The 11,106-nt window shown below is 41.8% G+C and overlaps 1 protein-coding gene across 4 annotated transcripts in view; it reads left to right on the forward strand.

The window, feature by feature from the left end:
- The window catches only part of ITPR2 (inositol 1,4,5-trisphosphate receptor type 2), a 417,532-nt gene that overhangs the window by 361,402 nt on the left and 45,024 nt on the right, over positions 1-11,106 (forward strand). For 3 of the 4 annotated variants that reach the window (XM_073223364.1, XM_073223362.1, XM_073223363.1), the window contains exons 54-55: positions 440-605; positions 10,733-10,893. In XM_073223364.1, the coding sequence (XP_073079465.1) occupies positions 440-605; positions 10,733-10,893 (327 nt within the window). Of the gene's footprint in view, positions 1-439; positions 606-947; positions 1,639-10,732; positions 10,894-11,106 lie in introns of those variants that run through there. The other variant, XM_073223365.1, reaches the window with a different exon arrangement.

Below are 11,106 nucleotides of genomic sequence, written 5' to 3' on the forward strand. Positions count from 1 at the left end.
TCAAGTATAAATAACCTTGAGCTGCACGTATTTGACCGACCCTATAAGGCCAAGAACAAAATCTCCTCGAGGCCTTTGGAATTGGTATCTGTCTACTTTTTGTGCAACTTCTGGTGTAGAACCCATTGAGCCAAAATTCACTTATGACATGGTAAAAGTGGTTTTTAATAACAGGTAAGCCCCTCCATGGGAGGGGAGGGGGTGGCAGGGAGAGAATGGGAGGGGTTCTGGGATCAGATATGAAGTTTTCTCATAACACTTCAAGAAAAGAAAATGAAGTTACAAAGTGGGTCATGTTTTGACAACTTGGAATATTGTTTATATTTACTTAGCAAACAATTATTGAATATATTTTCTGTGCTAGACAATATATATGCAAAATCAACACACCTTGAAAATGTGTATGTATAAACACATGTTCTTAAAATGTTTATTTCAGGAGCCCTTGTTTGCTGCCCGAGTGGTATATGATCTCCTTTTCTATTTCATCGTTATCATTATCGTTCTTAACCTGATTTTTGGTGTTATCATTGATACTTTTGCTGATCTCAGAAGTGAAAAACAGAAAAAAGAAGAGATTCTGAAGACAACCTGCTTCATCTGCGGTAAGTGTCCTCAGGATTCAAAAATAATCAAAGAAGAGACTGCCTGGGAGGAAGGAGGGGCTAGAATGACTTTTTGTCATGCTTTGGGAAAAATTATTTCAAAATGAAGGCTAGACAGAATTCAGATTATGTAACTGAGCATTGGACGAGGGTTCTCTGCTTCCAAAAATAGAAGAATTACATCCCCAAACAGTCTTGTTATTATTTCTGCAGTCCGTATGATTCTCTGACTGTAGAATGTGTTGTAAAACACCAAAAGGTTACACCAACTGGCAAAACAGATTTTTAATCAGGGTAACATTTTCATTAAGTGACAGAATGATTTTTATTTTATTTCATTAGGTGATGATGCTCAGATGATTTTTCCAGCAGCTTGAACTTCTGTTCACTGCCAGTGCCTCCCTTGGTGTCTCCTCTCTCTCTGTCTCACACGCACGCACCCTCCCTTCGGCCATCACGAGCTCGCTCAGGCCGAGCGCCCAGCGCCCAGCCTTCTCTTTGCCTTTATCTTTCCCGTTGACTCCACCCTTTTCTGCAGTTATCTCAGCCCTTTGTGGCCTTGGCTGTCTCTGTAGCTGGCCTAGTCACCCCAGAATCCTTCCCCCTTCTTGAATAATCACCTACTCCAGGTTATACTCACTATTTTTCCATGTTTGGCTCAAGAATCTTTTGGTGAACATCACAAAACAAGAATAAAGGCTCCTCTACCATGTCATGCTGTATACCGCAACTTGTCTCCTCAATCAGTCCCATCCCCTTCTTGACTCACCTCTTGTCAACTATCCTATCCCCCCGAAACCCTTCCCAACCTTTCCAACATTCCTCTGACGGTTGATGGTGCACCGAGGAACGACCGCCGATAGTGAACTAGATTCCAAGGAAACAAACGTGAATTCACACGCCTTCCTCCAGGGCGCTCACAGTCTACTGTGGGTCATGAACACAATAAATCGTGGTTGCCACCCCCTGCATTATGGGAAATGATAGAGACGTTCACAGGTTGTTACCCCTTCAGGCTGTAGTAGGGGGCGGGCGAGAAAGAGTCAGGGAGGCTTCCGAGAGGAGATGGTGACTGAGCTGAAGGCAAATGCCGCAAGGGAGTTCTTCCTATCAGAGCGGGTGAAAGCAGAGTGGCCTGTGCTGGGCCAGGCGTGGAGGGAAGAAGGCCAGGGGGAGAGTCCTCAGCTGCTGTAAGGAGCTCAGTGTCGCTGGAGCGTGGATTTCAGAGCAGGGTCGCCACGAGGAGAGGTGAGCCAGATCACTTGTGGCTTTTTGCATTATAAAGCTTAGACTTGTTCCTATAGACTTATAGAGGGTGGTGAACAACTAAACATTTTAAGTAGAGGAGTATTGGGTCTATTTTTTTAGAGCCTTGTGGCAGCTGTGGGAAGTTGTTCATCAGGGGGTGGCTGGGAGGCAGAGCAGACAGGGGGACGTGTTACCATCATCCGAGGGAAAGGCAGGTGGCAGCGTTCAGGGTAGGGGACAGTCATGCAGATCTTAGGAGACGGGAACTTTAAATTGCAGTGGATGGGAATGGATATGACCGATAGCTTGGGCGCCAGGGTGGATGGTAGGACTGACGGTTGAGTTTGAAACAGAAGAAGAAAAAAAATCTTTTAAGTAGGAACATGCTGAATTTGGCTTTGGAAATACTTAAATCAAGGTGTGGCCTGAACACCCTAGTGGGATGCGCCCAGCACAGAGGTCAGATTTGGAGTCTGAGCCAGACACAGCCGCTGGGGAATCCCTGGCCTGTGCGTGGTAGGAAAAGCTGGGGTGTGGAGAAAAATTCCCAAGTGGGAAGAGAGGATGGAGTTCGAGTGGGAAACAGCAGCGTTGAAGGGTTAAGAGAGAAGGAGGGCTGCATACAGGTCAGTCGGGGTGGTGTGAGGCCCAGCAGGAGTGAGACCCCATGGGGTGAGAGCGGAACCCTATTGGGGTGAAAGGGGTTGGGTATCCCTTGTGCCACCACAGAGAGGGCCAGGAATAGGGACTCGAGGAGAGCTCTGGGCCGCTCATGCGGAGGCTTCGGGACTTGCGATGGATTCGATTCCGTGAGGAGTAGGGCACATACCAGACCACACAAGGCTGGGGGAACCTTGCCGGAAGGAAATGGGGTAGAAAGAAGACTTTTTCTCTGTAGGTGTCTGGATTAGATGGAGGAGAGCCAGACTGAGAAGGAGCCAAGGAAGGTATCCTGTGGTCACTGGAGAAAGGGAGCCAGTGTATGGGAGAGTGATTCCCACCCTCGAGAACCTTTCTCTGGGTCTCATGGTCTTGCCGTTACACTGCTTCCGCTAAACCCTTTTCTGCAGATCACAGTAACAGTTGTGTCAGCGCACCACCTTTGAAAAAAGGATTCTTTGGAAGAATATATCTGTAAGATGTGAACCTCATCCTAAGACATGATCCTCTTTCCATATTCTAACAACATAATAAGCCCATCACTTAACCACTATTTCTGCTTCTCTAAGCTTTCAAGATCCTCTTGGGCTTTTCACAGTTATTAAAAAGCCTATATAAGCTATAAATTCCTTAAAACATCACAATAACCCTCATCACCAAATTGAAGTGTTTTTCTCAAATCTCCCCATTAATTTCCTGCAGACCTTTTCTTCTGCAAATGCTCGTTCTCTGGTTCCGTCACCAGGTACTATTCTTCTTCCCTAGATAATAGGTTCCAGTTTTATCATTGACACCATGTCTCTTCTGCCTGCCCTCTTCTTATGCAGATTATTGCCAAATAATTATTACTGAATAACCACAGCTCCATGCTATCTCTAGGATTTTGCCCTTTGTTTTCAGTTGTTGACTGACACTTACACAGGCATGACTTCCTGGCAGCCAGATTTACTGTGTCTAAAATCATGTGCCTCATGGCTTTCTGTCTCCTCCCTCTAAGCCAGCAGTTTGTCCTGACTCTCACATTGCAGGGAACGGTGTCCCACTGTGCCTTCCGTCATCGAGACTGGGACCGTCTCCATCATGTCTTAGCATCTCCTTTTTCCTCAGCCAGGTGCACTAGTTTCCATCTGCCAGCGAGTCTGCTTTCATGATCTCACTCGCTTCCTTTCACGCACTCCTGCAGCCACACCTAGGTTTTTCAGGCTCACCCTGCTCGCACCTCAAAATGGCCTGTTCATTCCCCTTTCAAATTCATCATTTCCTTAGTGGCTGTCAACAGCACTTGCAGTCTCTAACCCCTGAAACTCTAATTTTCCTGGCATGAAAGACACCCCACAGTTAAGCTCCTTTTTTTTTTTGCCTTCCTTTTCACCCAGTGTTATTCCATTTATAGATCAATTCCAGCCTTGCTCATCTTAAACTTTAAGACTCTCCAGGGATCCTTGGTTTTGGTGTTTCTGTTTGGAAGGCCCGACTCCTAAGCTGTTGCATTCCTGCCCTCTCCTCTGTGGCCCGGATCTAATTCCTTTAGTCCGTGAAGCCTTCTGAGATCTCACTAACCAGCAGCAAACATCTCTGCTTCTAAACTTGTCACACCGCTCTTAGCTGTGTGGTCCTGTACATATTTTTTGTTGTCTTAGTTCCTGTGTCGGATTCTATGCACTATCATTTTAGAAAGTGCACAAACTTTAGAATCCAGCAGACACAGGTTTGCCCTGTTCCCACATTATGGATATATATGATCTTGACCGATTTTCCTTTCATCTTAAACTGTTGTTCCGTCATCTAGGATGTGGGGCATAGCATGCCATGCTGTGGTGTTGGCATACATGAGATCATGTGTATCAAGTCCCAAGCTCAATGCTTAATTGGGAGTTAAGCCCTCAATACCTATTAATTTCCCTTTAAGAGACCCAGATCTATGTCTTATCTGTATTTATGTGACTTTTTGCCTGATGATTGGCTATCTTATAATCAGCCCAAATTAATGTTGTCTCTAGACTTATGCGGCTTATCTACAAAAGAAATGTTAAGTACTAAATTGATATATACTGCAGATAAAACCCAAGTGTGCACCAATTCCAGTTATACCAAATTTTTCACATTCAGGGTATTGATTCTATGGCATACACATTCCCATGGGGACATAGGCTGTTACACCAGGAGGCACAAGGAGATGTTTGAGCAACATGGTCTATTTTCTAGAAGCTTTGCAGTTATTCAGAAATTTGAGAGGCCACTTAGGTAATTTAACCTAAAAGTAAATTTAAATACTATTTTTTGTATTAGAAGAAATAGAATGCTGTAAAGTAGAACAAGTTTAGTGTGAACATTTAAAATAAAATACTTTTTTAAAAATTGAAAAGTAGTCTTGCACACTTTTAGCTGCTAATCCCTGTGACCTCAGGAGTATAAGCGTTCTCTACTCTCTGTCCTCAAAGGATGCAGCAGAAATACATAAGAAATGTTATGACAATGTGTATCTAGATATGCATTCATTCCTGCAATTGCTTACCTTATATAAAATCTAATACCTACTGTATATGTTATAAGAACTTATTTACAAGAATGATTTAAACAGTGGGGATATTTTGGGATCACACTAGTAGGCTGTAAAGTAGTTGTGATGGATCAAGGAGTGGTTCTTGGCAGAGTCTGGTGTTAAGTTGTTATCAAAAGAGAGAGATAATATCAATAACAGAGGTGGAATTGGCTCCAGTGACACCCTTAGCAGCACCAGAGGAGGTTGATTCTGTGACAGGCAGTGAGAGCAGATGGGACTTTCCTAGCCTTGATGGCAATGATCAGATGTCTGGGAGTTATGACTCAGAAAACAATTGCTAGTGACCCAGAAGGCAGTCATGCTAGTGAGATGATCAGCAGATGACAGAGCTGAAGCAGTGAGCATAGAAACAAATGGGCTCTGGTGTCCATATTAATTATTAATTTTATATTACTAGAGTCTGAAAATCCAGTGAGAAGGAGATGTTGATAGACCAGGTGTGTCAAAATAAAATGGAGAGGGGATTGATGTTGGTTAGAATTCCTGTTATAAGGGTAGTCAGGTTCCTAGAATTAAAGATCTCTCTAGGTGAACTAATAGGAGCTAAAGGCCACATTGTCAGAGAAGGGCAGCCTGTGCTCTTCTCTCAGTATTATTAGTCCTCTATCTGTACTTACGCACTAAGGTCATTCATTCATTTGCTCATCAATTACTTGTTGGGTATCATACAATGTGCTGGGGTACTTCAGTGAACAAAAACAGACAAAATTTACTGCCATCATGGAAGTTATTTTCCAACAATACATAGAATGTTAAATGATGGCAAGGGCTAGGGAGAAAAATAAAGCAGAGATGTGGAAAGGAGATGCCCAGGTGGGTGTGTGCCCTTGTCTGGTCTTACTGTGTGGAAACACAGCGTAAGCACTCTTCTTATTTTTCCTGGGAAGTTTGTGTTGAGCACACAGAGCTCTTATCCTTCCCTTCTTTGTCCCTTGGTCATCTCATCCAGTACCCTGGCTTTCCTTGTTCATTTTATGTCATTTATCCTTGAACTAGCGTGTTTACATCTTACCTTCTCAGTTTGCAATTTCCACTTTCCTACCTCACAGTCCCCCATGGGTTGTTCTGTGGGCATCATAAACGCAACACATCCCAAATCAAATGTATCTTCCCTCCAAAAATCTTGTCCTTCTTTTTTTTCTCTTGCTGTAATGACGTTATCATGAACTCAGTCATGCAGTTCAGAAATTTTGGAGTCATTCTTGATTCCTCCTAAATCGGTACCTCTAATCGGACATCAAGCCCTCATTAATTTTCATTCCAAAATTCCTCTTCAGTGTCTTTCTCTTACTCATGTATTGCATTATTCTGTCAACTTTCTGAATACCTGCTTTCCAGATACTATGCCAGATGCAAAAATTCAAAAAGGAATCAGACAGTAAAGCGGTAGAGGCTAAGGTACAAGGAGACAGATTTTCCTAGCCAAGTGTGGGCACAGAGAGGATCAACAAACCGGTCGCATCTGTGGAAGTCAGAGTGGTGGCAGTGGTTGAACTAGGTCTTGAAGAAGGGGTACATGTACAGCAGGAAAGAGAGTAGATGAATCAGAGAATTTTCAAAGGACTCAGCATGTTGGGAGAACGGTAAGAAGGTTGGAGTGACTGTGTAAGAAATGTGCACAGAGTACACTGACAGAGCATGAGTCTGAGGATGACTTCGAGTTCCCTGGTTGGGAAGGACTTCATTAACAGAGGTGAAGAAGGGCTAAAGAAATTTTTGGTGAGCTGAGTTTGACATGCCCATTAGTCATCCAGGATTATCCAATAGGCAGCTGGAGTGGGAAACGGAAGTTGAAAAGACAGGTCGGTACTAGGGAGAAATACCAGTGTGACGGGGGCTGAAACCCCAGGAAAGGACGGTAAACTCCGAGAGCAAGAACCAAGGAGGCGGCACCGGAACCAGTTGCCCTCTTTTTTCGCCTCCACTGCCCTGGTCCGCTGGTATCCCTTCCCCCCGCTTCCTCTCCCACAGTCTTCCTCTAAGTCTTGCCACAGGAAGTTACTTAAAGCACAATCTGAATATGTTAGTCTCCACCCAGAAGCTTTCAGAATAAAGTGCAGATTCCTTAGCTTTGTCTTTAAGGCTCTTCATGTTTTGTGCCAAATGTATTGTTCCATCTTCATTTCCAAATGTTCCCTTCTGGCCACTCCCCCTGAATAGGTCAACCACTTTCATCTCTGAGTTTTACTGTGCCATTTCCTCTGCCCAGAAGGCAGTAAAATATGGCTTTGGAGTCAGAAATATTTCTATTTAAATATTGACCGACTTATTCACTAACTAGAGGTATTAACTTGAGCAATTTGTTGAATCCCTCTGAATCTGCCTCCTCACATGCTGGAAGGTCAGGTGGTAGTTTTGCAATTATAGCAGCATGTTTAGACATCTTTTCTAATTGTCAGCATAAATAGGTGCTCAATAAAAAGTAGTGTCTTTTTATTATCATTCATCTTGTTTCCACTTCCCATAGTCATGTTTCATGCCTCTTTGAGACCTTTTGACGTGTACCTAAACAGCAGTCATTTTGCCCTCCTTCATGCTTTCTTGGCAGTTTATACCACTTGAGAATATAACACAGGGTATCAGTTTCCTCTACCACATTACAGATTAATTGATATTGTTTTTATAGTTCTTTTTATAGTCCTTGCAACAGGTAGGTAATTATTTCGGTTAATTCTGGGAAATCTACCTTAACATTTTCTCTTTCTCTTTATGGTAATAGCCCTATCAAGATATAATTTACATATGTTACAACTCAGCCATTTAGTTTACAATTTAATAGTTTTAGTATATTCAGAGTTGTACAAACATCATCACAATCAATTTTGGAACATTTTTATTGCCCCCAAAAGAAACCTCATGCCTTTTAACTATCACTGCCCCACTTTCCCCAAACTTTCATCCTCCTCGGCCCTGGGCAACCATTGATCTACTTTCTGTCTCTATAGATTTGCCTGTCCTGGACATTTCATGAAAATGGAATCATACAATATGTGGTTTTTGGTGACTTGCTTCTCTCACTTAGTATGCTGTTTTCAAGATTCATGTAGCATGAATCAGTACTTCATTCCTTTTTATTGCAGATATTCCATCGTATGGATATACCATATTTTATTTATTTTGTCGTCTGTTGATGAACATTTGGATTGTTTCTAGTTTGGGGCTATTATGAATAATGCTGCTGTGAACGTTCATGTACAAGTTTTTCTGTGGACATATGGTTTTATTTCTCTTGAATATATACCTAGAAGTGGAATTGCTGAGTCATATAGTTAATCTAGGTTTAATCTTTTGAGGAACTGCCAAACTGTTTTCCAAAGTAGGTGTGCTATTTTAAATTCCCACTGGTAGTGTGTAAGAGTTCCAATTTATCCACCAGTGTCAACACTTGTTATTATCTGTTTTTTATTACAGCCATCCAAGTGGAATAGTATTTTATTAGTGAAATATTCTTAATTCATTTGATCACTATTTTATTCAGTGCCGACTATGTATGAGGAAGTATTCTAAGCTATGGGGGCCATTGGTGAATAAAAGAGACAAATATGTATCTGCCTGTGGACACACAATATATAATAAACAGCATAAGTTCTTATCTAAGTTCCTAGAGAAAATGACATTCCTTTCTTCTGTGCTGATTAGCAGTCCAGCTTTTTCTTACACAATCATATTTACCTCTTTACCTTAAACTTGTAGTCCTATTTAATTTAGCAGCTTTGATATAGCTATATTCACTCTGATAGGAGGTGATAAGCACTATGGGAAAAAGAGGAAAATAGGGAATGAGTGATCAAGAGTGTTGGCAAAAGGGAAGGGACAAGCTGTAGGACTAAATAGGGTGATGAAGTTAAGCCACATGGAGAAGGTGAGATTTGAGCAAAATCTTGAAGGTGAGTTAGTCACAGAGATACCAGAGAGAAGACTGTTGTGGGCTGATGAAATAGTCCAAATTCCTGGAGCAGAGCTGTGTGTGAAGGAACAAGAGGCCAGTGTGGCTGGATGAGAATTAGCAAGGTAGAGGATAGATAGTAGGAGACCAGGTTAGAGAGGCTAAAGGGCCAAGTCACTTAGGGTTGATTGAGCAAGTAGACCTGCATGGGATATACTTACACTCAACAATGATCCACGGTTTATCTGAAATTAAAATTCAACTGTAACTGTATTTTATCTGGCAACTCTACTCATAGACCATTGCAAGGACTTTGACCTTTACTCTTAGTATGTGAGAACCACTATAAGGTCTGAAACAGAAGAGACCCACCATCCTACTTAGGTTTTTAAAGGTTCACTCTAGCTGCTGTGTGGTGAACAGGCTCTAGAGAGCAAAACTGGAAATACAAAGATTTGGGAGGCTATTGCAGTAATCCAGATGAGAGGTGATAATGGCTTAGGTGAGAGTGTTAACCATGGAGGTGGCAAGAAGTGATCATGGTCAGGGCATAGGTTGCAGGTAGAGCCAAAATAATTTCAGCATGAGTTGGATGTGAGTGGCAGAAAGAGGATTTAAGGATTATGGCTCAAATTTCAACTTGAGCAACTGGAAGGAAGGAGTTGCTGTGGAATGAAGAAAAGGACTATGGGTGGAGCAGGTTTGGGGAAGATGATAGATGTTATTTATTTGAGGCATGCTGAGCTGGTAATAGGTCAAACAAACAAAAGGTAGCATAGCCATCAGCCAGCTAAATTTTATACATAAAATATCTAATATTACATTAAAATATCCAAAAATATAATTTAAAAGGTTACCCTTTCACTGGGGGCAGGTATTTTTACTTACTGTTCTTCGTATCTTATTATTTAAAGGGTCTTCTTCATGCCTGATATGTCAAATTAACTTTTTCTTTCTTTCTTTTTCTAAAAAAATATGCTTAGGAAAAGAGTAGCCAGGATTAGAATTCCATCTCCTGGCTTGTCCTCCAATATCTGAACTGCCAAACCAGACTGAATCCCAACATCCCATTTTACTTGGCAATCGAATTTGTTTTTCCATAGATGTTTTTCATCATCTACATTCATTCCTTTCATCCACTCTTCAACCTTTGAGACCAAAGAATCTTACTGCCCAGATCCAGCTGAAAATATGCCCTGGAAATTGATCAGACCATCCCCTCCCCCAGACGCCTGGAACTCAGTAGTCCCAGGGACTGGTTGAGGCAGAGCCCTTTTTATGTTCAGGGCAGAGATCGCCGTGGACATTCACTTGCCCCTTCATTGATGACAAGTGGTTTTGAAGAGAGAACTCTCTCGGCTACCTTCTCTCTTTTTGCCCAAGTTCCTGGATATAATGACTTTTTTTTCTGTCTTGATTAGCAAATGGGCTTTTCTGGCACAATCGTATTTTTACTTCTCAGTAAAAATCTAGTTTCATTTGACAATTTTGATATGACTATATTTAAAATGATCTGCAAATTTTACATCTGTAATAGCATTATACATTTCCAAGGATCCATGGGAGTCAAATGTAGGTTGGGAAGAAATCTGTAAACTGTGACCTTTTTTTGGAGGTCTTACGTACTGTGTTGTTTTTAATCCTGACGCTTTAAATTGGCACACTCTTACAGAAAGTGTTTTTTCATGTAATTACTATTTTGCTTTTATGCAAGGAGTAAGTGCTTATTAAATGACAAATGACATGTGTTTTGTTTCCTGTGTTTTGCAGGACTTGAGAGGGACAAGTTTGATAATAAAACTGTTTCGTTTGAAGAGCACATCAAGTCAGAACACAATATGTGGCATTATTTGTACTTCCTAGTCCTCGTGAAGGTGAAAGACCCAACTGAATACACTGGACCCGAAAGCTATGTGGCTCAAATGATCGTGGTGAGTGATCAGAGGATTTTAATCTGCAACTGTATTGTATTTTGTATACTTTTACCTTCTCTACCCTTCTTCTCTATTCTCCCAAAATACAAAGGTTCTAGCAATTATTCAGTTAACTTTTTAATAAGACAGCCAGTCACGGAAGACTCCCTATGCTGGCTGAGTCTTCGATTCCCAGTGGACTTCCTGGTTATACAATCCTGACCTAAGTCT

This window comes from Manis javanica, chromosome 15, assembly GCF_040802235.1.
Source record: "Manis javanica isolate MJ-LG chromosome 15, MJ_LKY, whole genome shotgun sequence".
NCBI classification, from domain to species: domain Eukaryota; kingdom Metazoa; phylum Chordata; class Mammalia; order Pholidota; family Manidae; genus Manis; species Manis javanica.